This window comes from Anomaloglossus baeobatrachus, chromosome 8 (assembly GCF_048569485.1).
Source record: "Anomaloglossus baeobatrachus isolate aAnoBae1 chromosome 8, aAnoBae1.hap1, whole genome shotgun sequence".
In the NCBI taxonomy this organism is placed as follows: domain Eukaryota; kingdom Metazoa; phylum Chordata; class Amphibia; order Anura; family Aromobatidae; genus Anomaloglossus; species Anomaloglossus baeobatrachus.
The window spans coordinates 90,175,080-90,194,151 of NC_134360.1; the positions used below are offsets into that span (position 1 = coordinate 90,175,080).

Consider the following 19,072-nt stretch of genomic DNA (forward strand, 5'->3'; position numbering starts at 1 on the left):
AGTCTGTGGTTGCTATGGTGTAAAACCCTTCCCTGGCAGCCAAATCCGAAGGGCAGGAGAGCTGCAAGCCCCCTGGCCCATAAGCAATCTGAAGGTACAGCTGCATCCCAAGGGCCCGGTGTGGACTCCAGCAGAGAAGCACCAGAAAGGGCCTGCGCAGCCTACCACACAGAAAAAGGGACGAACCACCGGTCCCAGCAGCAAGAGGGCCATTGCTAAATTCAGAGTGCAGGGTCCTGTAGAAGAAAAGAAAGAGCAGGGAGTAGGCCTCATACTCAACTGGCCAAAGAGATCACCCCCAGGCACTTCCAGGCCGGCCGGATCATCTTTACCACCTGTGACGGTCTCCCAGGACTAAACTGTTGCCAAGTAAAAGAGGAGAAGGTAAAGAGACTACTGTTTGTGCCTGTTTCTTTCATTGCCCTGTCGGCCCTGCACCGTATTATTCACACAACATCACCATAGACTTCCATCACACCATAAACTCTTACGAGCACCAACTGTTGCCCCGGGGCACCGCTCCACCTGTGGGGAGCAGGACCATCCAAGCTGCCATTCCACCAGCCCCGGAGGCCCCATACAGCAGCGGCGGCTTAATAGCCGCAAACCACAGGTGGCGTCACGAATATAAACTTTAATCACCCCCAATACTGAAGCCATCTTAATTGACTCCCGCCAGGGTCACGGAGTCAGGCCCCACCACCACTGACGACCCCCGGACTAGTCCGGCCCGGCACCGGGTGTCCCATAGCCCTGGGGTGGGCGAGTCACACCTTCTACAGGCTGTGCCCATACTGTTTCAGCCTTTTCCCATCCATTTCAGCCTTTTCCTCAGTCACCACAGGTCACCGACAGGTTCAACGAAAAATTATTCGAGTTCCCATAGACTTACATTGGGGGTCGAATATTCGCGAATACTCGAATAGCGGCGAGGTATTCGCCGGATATCCGTCGAAGCGAATATTAGGGTATTCGATCATCCCTAATTGTTATACGTAACAGATTTTATATGTTTAAAAATATGAATGACCTAATTGAGATTTCCGCATTCTTCATGGATATATTTTATTTAAAACATTAGTTGTTTCCTTCATATAAAATTTATTTTTAACAGGTGAGCAAAGAGTTTGGGAATGTATTTAGTCTTCAGTATTTTTGGAAGAAAATGGTGGTTCTCAATGGATTTGAAGTAGTGAAGGAAGCTCTGATCATCAATTCTGAACATTCAGCTGATCGTCCTCGATTTCCCATTTATGAAAAACTAGGATATGTTGGAGACACCAAAGGTAATGTACTACTTTCCTTATAAAGGTTATCCAGCCATTGCAAGCAGAGCCAGAAAGAAATCCCTGGTTGTGCTGTATGACAGTAGTCATGTGCTATATGAATTGCTGCAATTTAGATTACTAATATTATTAATATTCGGCAGATCACAGAACAGCATATATTACATTTCTGTTACACTTAAAAAGTAGTTTTTCTCCTGTTCAAGCTCCTAAGGGTACTTTCACACTTGCGTTGTTTTTTTTTTTGGCGCAATCCGCTGTCTTGGGAAACAGCGGAATCCGTTAACGGATTCCGTTGTTTCCCATAGACTTGCATTGATGACGGATTGTGCCAAAAGTACCTGCGTTGCTTCCGTTGGCCGATGCTCCAACGCAGAATGTAACGTTAAATGCTGGCGTCAAAATGACGCCAACCAACGGATTCCGTTGGTTCCGTTAAAATTTATAATGGTTCCCTATGGTAGCGGATTCCGTTGCTAAGTGCTTAACAACGGAATCCGCTGCTGGATTCCGCTAATTTATTCTGCGCATGCCCAGAATGAAAAAAAATAAAAAAATAAATAAAACAGAGCCGACGGATTCCGTTAGACGGACGCCTAACGGACGCCAAACGGATGCAACGGTCCGTTATTTCACAGGAATCAGCTAACGGATTCCTGTGAAATAACGGACCCATTGCATCCGTTGACACCACAAAAATAACGGATGCGTCAAAACGACGCAGCAACGGATCCAGCGGATTCAACACAACGCAAGTGTGAAAGTACCCTAAGGGTTCACACACATTAAGAAGCCCCTTTCATGGCCCCGTAGGATGCCAACAATAGTGCCTGCCCCAAACACAGTATGATACCATCCTCCTGTGAATCTATCCATTGTACCCTCCACATGCACAGTATGATGACCCTAAAGTACTCCCCACAATAATGCCCAACACAGTATAAGGTACCCATAGTGACCCCAAATACAGTATGAGGGACCCTACACAACCCTCCATTCTGTATAGCTGCCTGGAAAAAGTATAATGGACCCATGCATAGACCTTCAAACAGTATAATGGCCCTCACTTAGCCCTGAAAACAATATAATGGCTCACACATAGCCCTATAAACATTATAATGCTACCCACACAGCTTTTGTGACGCCCTGGACACCCAGAGGTCACAGGTCACTGCACACACTACATACACCCCCCACTCTAGTAAGGTACCATCAGTCAACCAAAGACCTGATTGCCTCCCTCAGAGTCAGACAGGCACACCAGGTGGGCGGAGTCAGGCGGATAGACACGCCCTCCGAGGAGTCTGCTGGCCTGAGGCAGGAAACACAAGCAGATCGAGATTAAGTTTGGAAGGGAGAGGAGTACAGTTCTGCGTGGGGCCTGGGTTGGAGCCTAGGACCCCCGATCAGTCAGTCAGGCAGACGGTAGTGGCCGCCTGCAGTAGACCGGGAATACGACCGGTGTAACCGTAAGGGACCGGTAGTGGCCCGCCGGATCGAACCGGGGAGCCAACTGGATACTGGAGCACCAGACAGGGTACTCAGACCCCGAACTAGGCTATAAGCCACCACCATAGTCAAATCAACTGATTGCGGTCTGGACCTCAGGGGTTCATTCCCACCTAAGTCCCGATTGAAGGCTACAGCCCGACCCGTCCAGATAGGAGCCACTGCCAAAGGCCAGAGATCCAAAGGGCCAGCGTCTGCGGGCAAACGGGCTCCTACGACACTTATACACCGGGGAGCGGACTACCAGTGCCCAGGCACAATAGTCAAGATACATACACAGGTGCAGGAGAAAGGCGGACATTGCCAACCAGACTGGAGAAGCTGCAGCCGGCTGCGGGCCCCATTCATCACCCCATTTGGTTTACCAGTGCCTCCAGTGTCTTGTATCAGAGTGAGTACACCAGTGCCCTCAGGCACCGCACAGCGCTGCACCGCAACACTGCGCCCTACCCACGGAGGGGTCAACACCTAGCTGCGCCACTACACCGCTCCCGGGAGTCCCCGCACCTTCACCGCAGCGGTGGTGTCCACAATCACCACAACCCGTGGGTGGCGTCACAAACAATCAACCCAAAACCAAATACTCGCATCCCCCGCGCGTAGCGCCAAACCCCCTTGCAGAGCGACATGACCCCCGGGTCCGTGAGGGGCTCAAGCCACCACCCGTAGAATGCGAGCACGGATCCGAGCGGCTCGGCGGCGGGGCGGTACACATCCTAAACAGCCCTGCAAACAGTATAATTGGCACCCTCACAGCCTTCCAAACAGTATAATTGGCATCCATATTGGAGAGTGGTCTGCGACCTGCACCCCCCTAAAGACGTCATTGCTTTTACGTAAATGTGTAATGTGTATTTATATGTATAGTGGTAGTAAAATGTTTAAATTCCCCATATGTGTCTATGGCCATAGTGCTATCAGCCACCACTAAATGTCACAGTGCCGGGTTCCCTAGTTGGAAGGGGAAAATTAGGTATCAAATAGAGAGACAGGGCTCGGAGAGGTATCTGCAGAGGTGGCCCACAATGAGGGGAATATAGTGCTGGGCAGGGGTGGACACTGACAGCTTGGAGCCCCTGTGCAAGAAATTGTGCCTGCCCCCCCCCCCCTTCTTCTATGGCGACAAAGCTGAAGAGATTAATTTATATATGGAAAAATGCGGTATCTAAGATGCACTGGTTTATGAGACGCACCCAAAATTTAGAGATAAAAAGGTAAAAATAAAAAATGGGGTCTATCTTATACTCCAGTGGTGTCTTACTGTAGGGGGGGGGGCGGCGGCAACGGTGTTGGAGTGGGGTCACAGGAGGAAGGGGCAGAGCTGGAGTAGGGCAACGCTGACTGCTGCGTGGCCGGCTGTGCTGGCTGCTGCGTGGCCGGCTGTGCTGGCTACTGTGTGGCCGGCTGTGCTTGCTGTGGAGGCTTTCCTGGCTGTGTGAAGAAGGGCGATGCAGCTGCTGTCCCAGATACTGGTGGTGTTGGCTTCAAAGAAATGCCCCCGGAATGCACCCGGAATCAACGTCTGCGCAGATTGAGCTCTTGGCTCAATGACAATCCGAGAGCTCATCTGCGCACGCGCCGACTCCTGGCGGCATTATTTGAAGATCACACCACCAAAAGAGCATCTCACCTGCGGCACGGCCCTGCTCCACACCGCTGACAGAGAATCTTACACGCCGCATCATCTTGCTCCACACAGTCCCTACAGCAGCCAGCACAGCCGACAGAATATCTCACCTGCCGCAGCCATCACAGCCCCGCACCACCAAGAGAGTATATCACCTGCCGCAGCCAGCACAGCCCCGATGACAGAGCATCTAACCCACTGGAGCCAGCACAGTTCCGCACCGCCTTGCTCTACACACCCCCAACCGCAGCCAGCACACCTGCTACATTCGGATTTTAAGACGCACCCCTCATTTTCCTCCCAAATTTTTGGGAGGAAAAGTGCATCTTATAATCCGAAAAATATGGTGTGTATATATACAGTACAGACCAAAAGTTTGGACACACTTCCTCATTCAATAAGTTTTCTTTATTTTCATGAGTTAAAATTGTAGATTCACATTGAAGGCATCAAAACTATGAATTAAAATATGTGGAATGAAGTACTTAAAAAAATGTGAAACAACTGAAAATATGTCTTATATTCTAGGTTCTTCAAAGTAGCCACCTTTTGCTTTGATTACTGCTTTGCACACTCTTGGCATTCTCTTGATGAGCTTCAAGAGGTAGTCACCGGAAATGGTTTTCCAACAGTCTTGAAGGAGTTCTCAGAGATGCTTAGCACTTGTTGGCCCTTTTGCCTTCACTCTGCGGTTCAGCTCACCCCAAACCACCTCGACTGGGTTCAGGTCTGGTGACTGTGGAGGTCAGGTCATCTGGCGTAGCACCCCATCACTCTCCTTCTTAGTCAAATAGCTTTTACACAGCCTGGAGGTGTGTTTGGGGTCATTGTCCTGTTGAAAAATAAATGATGGTCCAACTAAACGCAAACCGGATGGAATAGCACGCTACTGCAAGATGCTGTGGTAGCCATGCTGGTTTTGTATGCCTTTAATTTTGAATAAATCCCCAACAGTGTCACCAGCAAAGTACCCCCACACCATAACACCTCCTCCTCCATGCTTCATGGTGGGAACCAGCCATGTAGAGTCAATACGTCAATACGTTCACCTTTTCTACAAAGACATGGTGGTTGGATCCAAAGATCTCAAATTTGGACTCATCAGACCGAAGCACAGATTTCCACTGGTCTAATGTCCATTCCTTGTATTCTTTAGCCCAAACAAGTCTCTTCTGCGTGTTGCCTGTCCTTAGAAGTGGTTTCCTAGCATTTTACCATGAAGGCCTGCTGCACAAAGTCTCCTCTTAACAGTTGTTCTAGAGATGAGAAGGTATGTCCAAACGTTTGGTCTGTACTGTATATATATCTCACGAAATTCCCAAACACTACACCTGTAATATATTACATCACTACACCCCTCATGTTCTACAACTGTAATATGCTACATCACTACACATCAGGGTCGGACTGGGGTGTGAGGGGCCTACCAGGGAAATTGCCTCTAGAGGCCCGCATTATAACTACTGTAAACGTTTTTATTACTTGTACATTTTCGGCTTCTCTCAGTATAACGTGCGCCTTTTAGCAAACTCCACAGTGCGCAGAAGAGACCTGTCCTGTGCCTGTAGATAGCACAGGATTTCTGGTAGCATCTTATGTGGTTAATAATGGAATCTATTATTTACAGTCAGTCGCAGTTTTTATTACACACGGACATTCCTTGTCCTAGGAAAACCACCAAATCCATCAGCCAAACAATAATCAAAAGAGAAGCAAAATGTTATCCAGCATCTTCATAACATTAATCCCCCTCTGCCGCCATCTATCTGGGAAATCCCCTGTAAGGGTGCGTGCCCAGCCGTCCACGATCAGTGTTTGCAGCATGTTGGTGTGGCGCCCTGGACAAGCCAGGACGTCACAGGTACTACAACAACACACCCCACACCCCGGCTAAGCACATCTAGGTCAAACACAAATCCTTGTTGCCTCCCTCCAGGGGCTGATGTCCACACCAGGGGGTGGGCCCGGCGGTTTGCCCCGCCCACCGAGGAGTTCACAGTCCTGGAGGCAGGAAAGGGAAGTCAGATCAGTTTGGAGAGGAGTTGAAGTGAGGAGTGAAGTGGCAGTAGAGGAGACTGACCGTGTCCGGGTGCGTGGCCCGGGCACATACAGCAAGGTTGGCAGATGGTGGTGACCGTCTGCAGGAGAGGCTGATTGAAGCTAACCATAAGGACCGGGGATGGGCGGTGGCCCGACAGTACTGGATCGGGGAGCAAAGAGAGGCCAGCACCATTCGGCAGGGCTTACGGACCCCGACCAGGCTAGGAGTCGCCGTAAAACCGGTCAAATCCGTTAGCGAAGGGAACCTCCGGGGTTTCCCAGCAGTCAAGACCCGATTGAAGGCAACAGCTCAAACCGTAAAGGGAAACACAGTCACCGCCAAGGCTACAGTTCCCAGGGCCAGAGCCTGCGGGCAAAAGGGGCTCCTTAAGCATCCATCCAAGCTGGGGAGCGGGTTACCGGTGGGAAGCCATTGGAACCGTGAACACAACACAGGTGCAGGGAAAGGCAGTCACCACCAACCTACCAAGAGAGCTACCGCAGCCGTCTGTGGGACCCGTCCATCCAGCCGTTTGTTTTATCGGAGACTTTGCATTCATCATTGGCTGAGTGAGTACCACCGTGCCATGCGGTACAGCGCTGCCCCCGCGACCCTGCACCTCACCAGGCCCCGTAACCCGCCTGCCATCCCTACCCCTCACCGGGCCCCGGGACAACCAACCCCCCTACCCACGGAGGGGAGAACCAACATCCAAGGTGAACAGATATTCCCAATATTTAACACATTTTATTATAATAAAAATTTCACACCATAGTGTAAAGCAAACATATGGCCATATAGGTCATGTACATACAAATATTGTCAAATGACAGATTAAATATAGGAAGGTAGCAGTGGTTCACAGACAGGTGATAATGTTAGAGCATAGGACTTATCTTGTAGGCTGTAATTAGTTATTTGTTCAGCACCAAAAATGTGGGGCATAACAGTCCATACGGTCCAAGCAGTTATATGCTATTGCTCTTCAAGGGTCCTTATGGTAGGAGTGAACCATCAGCCTTCATAATCCCAATAAAATAATTCCACCTCAGTAACTCCACCTCGACGTGTTTCCTCACACAGAGAGTGTGGTTCATCAGGAGGCTGTGAGGTAAATACATTATATCAACATGGAGATACATATAAAGTGCAAAGTTTGAAAACATTACCACAATAGCATGAAAAAATGAGAAGGAGATAATATGTAGTACTTGCCCAGAATGATATGGAAGTCAGGTGTGCAGGTCCATGGCGTCAGGTAAAAGGATCAACGGTGGTACAGATAATACTGTGCAGATGACCACCACAGTCCAAGTGATCGCCATGGACCTGCACAACCATGTGGTGGTATAAATACCCCACATCATTCAAGACACCTGAGGGCAAACAGGGCGGACGCCGTCAGAGTACCCAGTGTGCATACCCGATATGGCGCGTGCAGCACGCACGCACCAAACGGGAGCCTATAAGGATCAAAATAACTATGGGCCGGCTGAACTAGCACCATCTGGGTTCTCACCGCGCATGCCCGATGTCGCGCGCGCTCTGCGCACGCGCCGGACGGGATCCCATAAGAGTCAAACCTATTGGCAAGAGGTAGTAGCTACCGCGCATGCGTGCAGTCTCCATAGATGCGGCGCCCACGTCATCAGGAATGCAGATCACATGACACGGTGAAGTAAATGTGGGCACGCATGCGCAGTGCCATATAATTTGGACTTAGATAGATTCTTCATTCACAAAAGTCCGTTTACAACCACTGATAAGGATCACTAAAAGACAGCGGTGTAAGATTGCGTTATTGGGCACCACATCCACGGAAGCTACCACCCCAAACCTCTAGGTGTTACGGGGGGCTGTCTGATAATAACCGAAAGGAGTATCAGACAGTCAGGGTCCACCGTGCAAAGACTTTGCTGCAGACTATGGCAGAGTGCAATACCTCTGTTAACTCACAGAAGGATATAATAAGTAAGTAAAGCAATTCCTCCCTTACTTGGAGGGTGTGTGGAATGATCTCTGTTAATAATCACAGAGACAAAGGTAATGTGTGCGAAATGGCACCTACCTAGGTCCGCTCTTCTAGTGGTGCAAAAGAGACGAACAGCAGCGTAAGCCGCACAAAGCTCCTACCTGCGTTCGCTCCACTAGTGTGCGAGGACACGAACCACTAGATATGGCACCTGCCTAGGTCCGCTCTTCTAGTGGTGCAAAAGAGACGAACAGCAGCGTAAGCCGCACAAAGCTCCTACCTCTGTTCGCTCCCCTAGTGTGCGAGGATACGAACAACTGCCAGACGCAGTATAAGGAACGTTACCCTAGCGGCAACGTCCACCTACGAGTAGAATCACAAGGCCCAGCCAGACCATGTGCCTCAGGCACCTGCCTATGTCCGCTCCCCTAAGAGGTAAGGATACGGACAGCAGCCGAAGCTGTAAGGTATAAGAACGCTACCCTGCCGGTAGCGCTCACCTAGCATAGACAGAGGAATGCCTAGAGGAACGCGCACAGAGCGTCTACTCATATGCATGAACCAAGAGGACTGAGCACCATGCGGCGTGTGTCAGGGTCTTATATAGACTCTGTGCCTCATCCAAGATGGAGGACACCAGAGCCAATCCGCTGCCAGAACGACAGGAGTGACGTCATGCTGGCCTATCACCGAGCAAGACGTCACAAGCACATGACCAGCGACCAATCGGCATAGAAGGTGTCAGAGACATGTGACCTCGTGTCAGCGATGATGTCACCCGCACATGTGCAATGGCTCCAAGATTGGACTTAGTCTCCGGCGCTCGCACATGTGCAGTAGCAAGAAATCTGGACTTAGTCTCCAGCGCTCGCACATGTGCAGTAGCAAGAAATCTGGACATAGTCTCCAGTGCTCGCAGCAACCGTAACAGTACCTCCCCCTCAAGGGCCCCCCTCCCGGCGACGCAGGTAATCGGCAACTAAGTCGGGAGCATGGACAGCCTCCTCAGGCTCCCAAGAGCGATGTTCCGGGCCATAGCCCTCCCAATCTATCAAGAAGAACTTGCGCCCTCTAACCATCTTAGAACCAACTATGGCTCGTACCTCATAGCTAGAGCGAGAGGAATCAGAGGCAGGAGAGTGCACTTCACGAGCGTGAGGTAAAATAGCCGGCTTTAGCAGTGAGACATGGAATTTGTCATGAATCCTAAGATGGACAGGTAACTTCAATTGATAGACTACAGGATTTACCTGTCGAAGAACCTCATAAGGACCCAGGAAGCGAGGAGCAAATTTGACAGAGCTCACTCTAAGTCTCACGTGTTTTGCAGAGAGCCACACAAAGTCCCCTGGAGAAAAGACAGGAGCCGGGCGACGAAACCGATCGGACACAGTCTTCATACGGTCCTTAGCTGCTTGGATCGACTCTTGAGTCCGATCCCAAACCTCTCTGGCATTAGTTGCCCAGTCGGCCACAAGAGGAGGAGGTGCAGCAGCGGGAAACGGTACCGGTACCCTAGGGTGTTGCCCATTATTGAGTACGAACGGTGTCTGCCCAGTGGCCTCAGCCAGCGAATTGTTAAGGGCAAATTCTGCCCAGGGTAGGAGGGAGGACCAGTTATCGTGGTTCTCAGCAACAAAGTGTCGAAGGTATATAATCATAGATTGATTGGTACGTTCAACCAAACCATTAGTCTCCGGATGGTATGCCGAAGAGAGATTCAACTCAATTTGCAGAAGGCTACAAAGATCTCGCCAGAAACGGGAAGTAAATTGCGGGCCTCTATCACAAATGATACGATCTGGCATCCCGTGAAGCCTAAAGACATGCTTGAGGAATAGTTTGGCTAGTACCCTGGAAGATGGGATTCTCGATAACGGTACGAGATGAACCATCCGGGAGAAATGGTCCGTAATGACCCACACAAATCTATGTCCCTGTGAACATGGAAGATCACCCACAAAGTCCATGCCTACCACCTCCCATGGTCTATCTGGCACTGGTAAAGGATGCAAGAGCCCAGCCGGTCTCTGCCGTAATGGACGGTTGCGAGCACACGAGTAGCAGGAACCGACATATCTCTTGACGTGGCTGGCTAAGTGTGGCCACCAATACCACCTCTCCAGTAACTCTCGTGTCCGCCTAATACCAAAATGCCCACCCACCTTTGAGGTGTGGGCCCATGACAGTATATCATTCTGTCGATCAGGCGGAACAAAGGTCTTGCCCGGTGGGATTTGGTCTAACGTCACAGGGGAGAGCGTATGAAAAACCCTGGAGGGAAGGATAAGACGAGGTTCGTCAATCTCTTCCTGGGTAGAAAGCATAGAGCGAGACAGGGCGTCTGCCTTGTTATTCTTACTCCCAGACAGATAGTTGATGGAGAAGTGAAAGCGGGAGAAAAACAAGGACCAGCGGGCTTGGCGAGGATTGAGACGCTGTGCGGTTTGTAAGTACGTCAGATTCTTATGGTCTGTATAGACCTGGAAAGGATGTTTCGCTCCTTCCAGCAAGTGACGCCACTCCTCCAAGGCTAATCTCAAGGCGAGCAGTTCCCTATCCCCAATGGTATAGTTTCTCTCTGCTGGTGAAAAGGTTTTCGCAAAGAAGAAACACGGCCTTTTTCTACCTGCACCGTTCTTTTGATACAAGACCGCACCAGCACCCACTGAAGAGGAATCAACCTCTAAGAGGAAGGGCTTACTCTCATCGGGTCTTTGAAGAACGGGAGCAGTTGAAAAGTGTCTTTTTACTGCCTCAAAAGCCTGAGATGTCTCAGTAGACCAGGCTTTGGGATTAGCACCTTTCTTAGTCAAGGCCACCAAAGGGGCCACCAAAGTAGAAAAATGGGGTATGAACTGCCTGTAATAATTTATGAATCCTAAGAAGCGTTGCACCGCCTTCAAGGAATGAGGTTCGGACCATTGCAGGACAGCAGAGAGCTTCGCAGGATCCATAGCCAGACCCTCTTGTGAGATAATGTAACCCAAAAAAGGCAATGAGGACTGCTCGAATACACATTTCTCGAGTTTAGCAAACAATGAGTGCTCCCTTAAACGGGAAAGGACACGAACGACATCCTGACGATGAGTCTCCAGATCAGGAGAAAAAATCAGGATGTCGTCCAGATACACCACTACTGAGGATAACAGTAAATCCCTGAACACATCGTTTACGAAGTCCTGAAATACTGCGGGTGCATTACATAACCCAAAAGGCATGACGAGGTATTCATAGTGACCGTCTCGGGTGTTAAAAGCGGTCTTCCATTCGTCACCCTTTCGAATTCGTACCAAGTTATACGCACCCCGCAGATCCAACTTCGTAAAAACTTGAGCTCCTCTCAGTCTGTCAAAGAGCTCCGAAATTAAAGGTAATGGGTATTTGTTCTTTATTGTGATTGCGTTGAGACCCCTGTAATCTATGCAGGGACGCAAATCACCCTCTTTCTTTCGAACAAAGAAAAACCCAGCTCCCGCGGGAGAGACAGACTTACGAATGAACCCCTTCTCTAAGCTCTCTCTTATATAGGTCGACATGGCCTCCGACTCAGGTATCGACAGGGGGTAAACCCTGCCTTTAGGTGGAACCGAACCTGGGATAAGGTCTATGGCACAGTCATACGGCCTATGGGGTGGAAGAACCTCAGCACCCTGTTTGGAGAACACGTCAGTGAAATCCAAATAGGGTGTAGGTATGGGAGAGAGATCAGTTGATGCAACCGCAACGACCTTAGGTGGTAAGGGAAGACATCGGGACTGACATTTCGAACCCCAACTAATAATGCTGTCAGACTCCCAGTCAATGTGAGGAGCATGAGTCCGAAGCCATGGAAGACCCAGAAGGACGTCGTCTATACCCTCAGGCAAAACAAGAAAAGAAATCTCCTCTATGTGACCCTGAGACAGGGAAAGGCGCAAGGGAACTGTCCTCAATGTAATGGAGTCAGACAACATAGTTCCATTAACAACACGGACAGGAATAGGCGCCTCTAACATGATAGAGGGAATATTGTGTCCCTTTACAAATCCTGAGGACACAAAAATCCCGTCAGCTCCGGAATCCACAAAAGCCATAATAGGCCATGCATTCTCAGATAACGAGAGCTGACCTGGGATACAACACTTAGAGGGTGCAGAAGACGTCTCTAGTAACCCCCCTCTAATGGTTACTAGGCCAGGGAGTTTCCCTGACGACTAGGACACTTGTTGGCATAGTGCCCAGCCTGACGACATACGTAACATATAGGAGGACCAGACTTGCGTAGTCTGGAGAACGTATGACCTAACTCCATAGGAGTGGGAGATGTTTCAGATGCTGAGGAAGATGGTAGTGGACCCTCAACAACTGGAATAGCCCGATGCTTAGGGCGTGAGGAAGAGACCTCGAGTCTACGTTCCTTATGGCGTACATCGATCCTCGTTGCTACTGTGATCAAGTCCTCCAGAGAAGCAGGGACCTCACGAGTAGCAAGGGCATCCTTGACATTGCCTGCCAACCCTCTCCAGAAGATAGGAATCAACACCTTCTCTGGCCAATCTAGTTCTGCCACCAGAGTTCTAAAAGCAATGGCATAAGAACTAGTGGATAACGAACCCTGAGATAGATCTAACAGTCTCAGGGCCGCATCATGGGTAACCTGCGGACCCATGAATACCGCCTTAAGAGCATCAAGAAAGTCTTGATGTCTCAGAGTAACCACATCAGAGCGCTCCCATAGGGGAGTCGCCCATTCTAAGGCTTTGTCCTGAAGTAAGGAGATGATAAAGCCTACTCTGGACCTCTCCGTAGAGAAGCGAGAAGAGTTGACCTCTAGGTGTATCTGACACTGACTAATGAAACCACGACATGATCTGGCATCGCCAGAATATCTGTTTGGCAGAGCAAGTCGAGGATCATGTGCAGATGTCACCATGGTCTGAGGTTTATCCTCTATACTCTTGAGCCGTGACTCAAGTACTTGTATGTAACGGTGTAACTGCTGATATTCTGCCATAACTGCCAGACCCTTGGCTCAGTCCTAATGTTACGGGGGGCTGTCTGATAATAACCGAAAGGAGTATCAGACAGTCAGGGTCCACCGTGCAAAGACTTTGCTGCAGACTATGGCAGAGTGCAATACCTCTGTTAACTCACAGAAGGATATAATAAGTAAGTAAAGCAATTCCTCCCTTACTTGGAGGGTGTGTGGAATGATCTCTGTTAATAATCACAGAGACAAAGGTAATGTGTGCGAAATGGCACCTACCTAGGTCCGCTCTTCTAGTGGTGCAAAAGAGACGAACAGCAGCGTAAGCCGCACAAAGCTCCTACCTGCGTTCGCTCCACTAGTGTGCGAGGACACGAACCACTAGATATGGCACCTGCCTAGGTCCGCTCTTCTAGTGGTGCAAAAGAGACGAACAGCAGCGTAAGCCGCACAAAGCTCCTACCTCTGTTCGCTCCCCTAGTGTGCGAGGATACGAACAACTGCCAGACGCAGTATAAGGAACGTTACCCTAGCGGCAACGTCCACCTACGAGTAGAATCACAAGGCCCAGCCAGACCATGTGCCTCAGGCACCTGCCTATGTCCGCTCCCCTAAGAGGTAAGGATACGGACAGCAGCCGAAGCTGTAAGGTATAAGAACGCTACCCTGCCGGTAGCGCTCACCTAGCATAGACAGAGGAATGCCTAGAGGAACGCGCACAGAGCGTCTACTCATATGCATGAACCAAGAGGACTGAGCACCATGCGGCGTGTGTCAGGGTCTTATATAGACTCTGTGCCTCATCCAAGATGGAGGACACCAGAGCCAATCCGCTGCCAGAACGACAGGAGTGACGTCATGCTGGCCTATCACCGAGCAAGACGTCACAAGCACATGACCAGCGACCAATCGGCATAGAAGGTGTCAGAGACATGTGACCTCGTGTCAGCGATGATGTCACCCGCACATGTGCAATGGCTCCAAGATTGGACTTAGTCTCCGGCGCTCGCACATGTGCAGTAGCAAGAAATCTGGACTTAGTCTCCAGCGCTCGCACATGTGCAGTAGCAAGAAATCTGGACATAGTCTCCAGTGCTCGCAGCAACCGTAACACTAGGTATACATATAAAGATAATATACATAGTACGGGGCATTTGATTAAAATAGATATCATATATTGTTAGGACATACATGTAACTTGGAATGCAACATAGCAAAACAGTGCATCTACTCCATGTTCTCCACAACAGAACCCATTATAGGCAAGTACAGTAATGAGATAGTAGTAGTAATCATATCCAACAATATGGATAAAACCCCCTATAAAAATAGGGGGGTATTCTTCCAGAATAAGGCATAATGGATTTTTCAAAACAGTATAAACCCTGTCTATGCTAAGTGGGGAGGAAGCAGTTGAAAGACAGCTGCTCATTAAGCCCCCCCCCCGGTGTAAGGGAGCCCAATTTAAATATCCACACTGACTCTTTCTGCAAAAGAAGCCTGTCAAAATCTCCACCCCTAGGGCTAGGTTTAACCAGCTCTAGTACAGAAAAACGAATATGAGTTGCATCGCCACGATGAATCGTATTAATATGGCGGGAAATTGGTGTATCTCGTCTGTTCCGAATATCAGAAAGGTAAAACTGGTAAAACATTCTATTTACGTGATTTCAGTAACTGTAGGACCTCCGGAGTTGTCTATAGGGCATCTTGCACGTGTCCTATGGACTACGTTGGCAAGACCCTGAGAGAACTCCGGAGGAGGGTGGGGGAACACCTTTCTGATATTCGGAACAGACGACATACACTAATTTCCCGCGATATTAATACGATTCATCGTGGCGATGCAACTCATATTCGTTTTTCTGTACTAGAGCTGGTTAAACCTAGCCCTAGGGGTGGAGATTTTGACAGGCTTCTTTTGCAGAGTCAGCGTGGATATTTAAATTGGGCTCCCTTACACCGGGGGGGGGGGGGGGGGGGGGGGGGGGGGGGCTTAATGAGCAGCTGTCTTTCAGCTGCTTCCTCCCCACTTAGCATAGACAGGGTTTATACTGTTTTGAAAAATCCATTATGCCTTATTCTGGAAGAATACCCCCCTATTTTTACAGGGGGTTTAATCCATATTGTTGGATATGATTACTACTACTATCTCATTACTGTACTTGCCTATAATGGGTTCTGTTGTGGAGAACATGGAGTAGATGCACTGTTTTGCTATGTTGCATTCCAAGTTACATGTATGTCCTAACAATATATGATATCTATTTTAATCAAATGCCCCGTACTATGTATATTATCTTTATATGTATACCTAGAGGTTTGGGGTGGTAGCTTCCGTGGATGTGGTGCCCAATAACGCAATCTTACACCGCTGTCTTTTAGTGATCCTTATCAGTGGTTGTAAACGGACTTTTGTGAATGAAGAATCTATCTAAGTCCAAATTATATGGCACTGCGCATGCGTGCCCACATTTACTTCACCGTGTCATGTGATCTGCATTCCTGATGACGTGGGCGCCGCATCTATGGAGACCGCACGCATGCGCGGTAGCTACTACCTCTTGCCAATAGGTTTGACTCTTATGGGATCCCGTCCGGCTCGTGCGCAGAGCGCGCGCGACATCGGGCATGCGCGGTGAGAACCCAGATGGTGCTAGTTCAGCCGGCCCATAGTTATTTTGATCCTTATAGGCTCCCGTTTGGCGCGTGCGTGCTGCGCGCGCCATATCGGGTATGCGCACTGGGTACTCTGACGGCGTCCGCCCTGTTTGCCCTCAGGTGTCTTGAATGATGTGGGGTATTTATACCACCACATGGTTGTGCAGGTCCATGGCGATCACTTGGACTGTGGTGGTCATCTGCACAGTATTATCTGTACCACCGTTGATCCTTTTACCTGACGCCATGGACCTGCACACCTGACTTCCATATCATTCTGGGCAAGTACTACATATTATCTCCTTCTCATTTTTTCATGCTATTGTGGTAATGTTTTCAAACTTTGCACTTTATATGTATCTCCATGTTGATATAATGTATTTACCTCACAGCCTCCTGATGAACCACACTCTCTGTGTGGGGAAACGCGTCGAGGTGGAGTTACTGAGGTGGAATTATTTTATTGGGATTATGAAGGCTGATGGTTCACTCATACCATAAGGACCCTTGAAGAGCAATAGCATATAACTGCTTGGACCGTATGCATATTTTTGGTGCTGAACAAATAACTAATTACAGCCTACAAGATAAGTCCTATGCTCTAACATTATCACCTGTCTGTGAACCACTGCTACCTTCCTATATTTAATCTGTCATTTGACAATATTTGTATGTACATGACCTATATGGCCATATGTTTGCTTTACACTGTGGTGTGAAATTTTTATTATAATAAAATTTGTTAAATATTGGGAATATCTGTTCACCTTGTTAAACTGCAATATTCCCGGGACATTATTGATCCAATCTTATAGAGAACCAACATCCAAGCTGTTCCCTGTCATCGCTCCCGGGATCCCCGTCCAGAGCAGCGGTGGTGTCACAACCTCACCACCACCGTGGGGTGGCGTCACGGACAATATCCCTAAACCAAACCACCCCCTTTCACTCACGGGCGAGGAACGCCGCTCGAGTCCCCGGGATCCGGCCCACCGCTCAAGCCACCAAGTAGCAGCAGCCGGACCCGAGCAGTGGGTGAGCGCAGCGTCCCCTCCTCCGCCCGCGACAACTTGGCGTCATGAACCGCTCTGCCGTCTGGTAGAGGTGCGCCTTGTGACCGCCTTGTGACCGCCGGAGGTGTCCGGCCGAAAAACTTGAGAAGCCGCCATTTTGGGCGCGAAAAGTCCTTGCTCGAGCGTCTTCCCGAGTAGTGGAGGCACGAAAACCGAAATCCCGCCCCTGTAGAGGAGGAGCCGGAAAAAGACTAAGGGGGACGTATGGCGTCTGGCCGCATGTAGCCCGTGGCTATAAAAGCAGGGACGCCAGGACCCTGCGGCCATCTTTTCGTTCCTGGAAGAGGCCGCCGCAGCGATGTACCAACCGCTCCGCAGCACCGTAGCCCCCACGCCTTGAACCGCGGCGTGGGTGGAGGTCCGGACCGCTGAGCTGCAACAATGGCTGCAGATCAGAGTACAACTCCTCTTGGAGGAGTGGGAGGCCGACATGGCGGAGGTGGTGGCGGCCATACGGAGACGCGAGGTGGAGGGAGTCTTGGAGGAGAGGGTAAGTGACCCACGCCCCTGTACCCCTAGTGGGTCGGTCATTGCCTCCGAGGGGCCCGGTCTACACCCGCTCGCCCTGCTACCTCCCCCGCTACCCGTGTTGACTGCTGCTGCCCCGTCACTAGGCCCGCTACCACCACAACCGGTAGCGGTACCCCGCCAATCCGCCCAGGCAGACCGACCTGCAGCCGGGGCCCGTGACCGTCCACAGCCGCTCCCTGGAAGCTGCCGAAATCCGAGGCCGTCAGTGGAGAGATACCGGAGGCACCTGTAGTGATCGTGCCTGAGCCCGAATCGGTTCCGACAGGCCGCTGTGTGCAGGAGGTTAAGCGGGAGACGATCCCTGTGCCCATCCCCCACGCCTCGGCTGAGGCCACGCCGGGTTGCCGCTGTAAGGCAGCACCCCAGGCCATGACACCGCGGGACCTTCCCCCCAGAATGCCAGTACTGGGCAGCGTGAAGGAGGTCTCACGGGGCCCGACCCGTGCGCTGGGGCCCGCAGTAGCCCCTTACTGGGACAGGGAACAGACCCCGCTGGGCCTGGAGATCGCGGAGAGAGAAAGGAGGAAGGCGGAGCTGGTAGCCCGCACGATTAAGGAGAAAGAAAGCCTCCACCAAACCACCTTCCGTGTACGGGGCCCGCTTTATGAAAGACAAGTGAGGAGGTTTGACGTCCGTCGGGGGTACGGGTTTATATATGAGCCGGGCCTGGAGGCCGAAATCTTTGTGGCCCGACGGGACGTCAACGCCCACCCACCGGAGGACCACCCGGGCCGCAACCTGATGCCGGGGGACCTGGTCCGATACACTCGGCATTGCGGGGAGAGGGGTTGGTTTCCTCTGGACGCGAAGCTAAGGGGCGGTCAAGAGGCCCGAGCACCAGCCCGGCCCCCTCCTCCGGCCGACACCGTGGATTTGGAGTAAGTCAGCGGTCCACCGTTGTCAGCAGTTGTCCCCGTTGGGACCACCAGTTTAAAAGTTTTTGAATGATAGGAGTGAATCACATAAAGATGTAACCAGATTGGCACTTTGATTAAACCGGCCGTTGCCGGCAACCAGTCCCCGTAGGGACTTCCTGCAACCGTTGCGTAAGGGACTTCTTACGGACAAGCCCGAGAACTGGCAGGGCAACCACAAACTTAGTGGGATGTAAATAAAAATGTGTTGGCTTGAAACCGTTGCCGCCTCCGGAGATGCTGATTTGGGAGGATGGGCCTGGAGGAAAGGGATGGCCCAGGCCCGCCACTACCGAAACCAGTGGCGATCCTCCGGGGGTTCAGGGGTCCCCATGGACGTGGGTCCCCTGAAAGAGACAGAACCCGCTCGGGCATCCTGGTGATGGACTGGGGTAAGGGGTGCCGCCCACTTCTTAGGGGCAGCATCAGGGCCAGGTTGTTTGGGTGGGAGAAGAGCGGAAGCCAATACCGTTTGCAGCGTTTAAGTAT

At 50.6% G+C, this 19,072-nt stretch overlaps 1 protein-coding gene across 1 annotated transcript in view; it reads left to right on the forward strand.

The window, feature by feature from the left end:
- The first annotated feature begins 1,111 nt into the window (after positions 1 to 1,111).
- Positions 1,112 to 19,072, forward strand: part of LOC142249264 (cytochrome P450 2D15-like) — a 145,374-nt gene continuing 127,413 nt past the window's right edge. Inside the window, exon 1 of the mRNA XM_075320888.1 lies at positions 1,112 to 1,286. Within this exon, the coding sequence (XP_075177003.1) occupies positions 1,166 to 1,286 (121 nt within the window). The 5' untranslated portion in view covers positions 1,112 to 1,165. The remainder of the gene's footprint in view (positions 1,287 to 19,072) is intronic.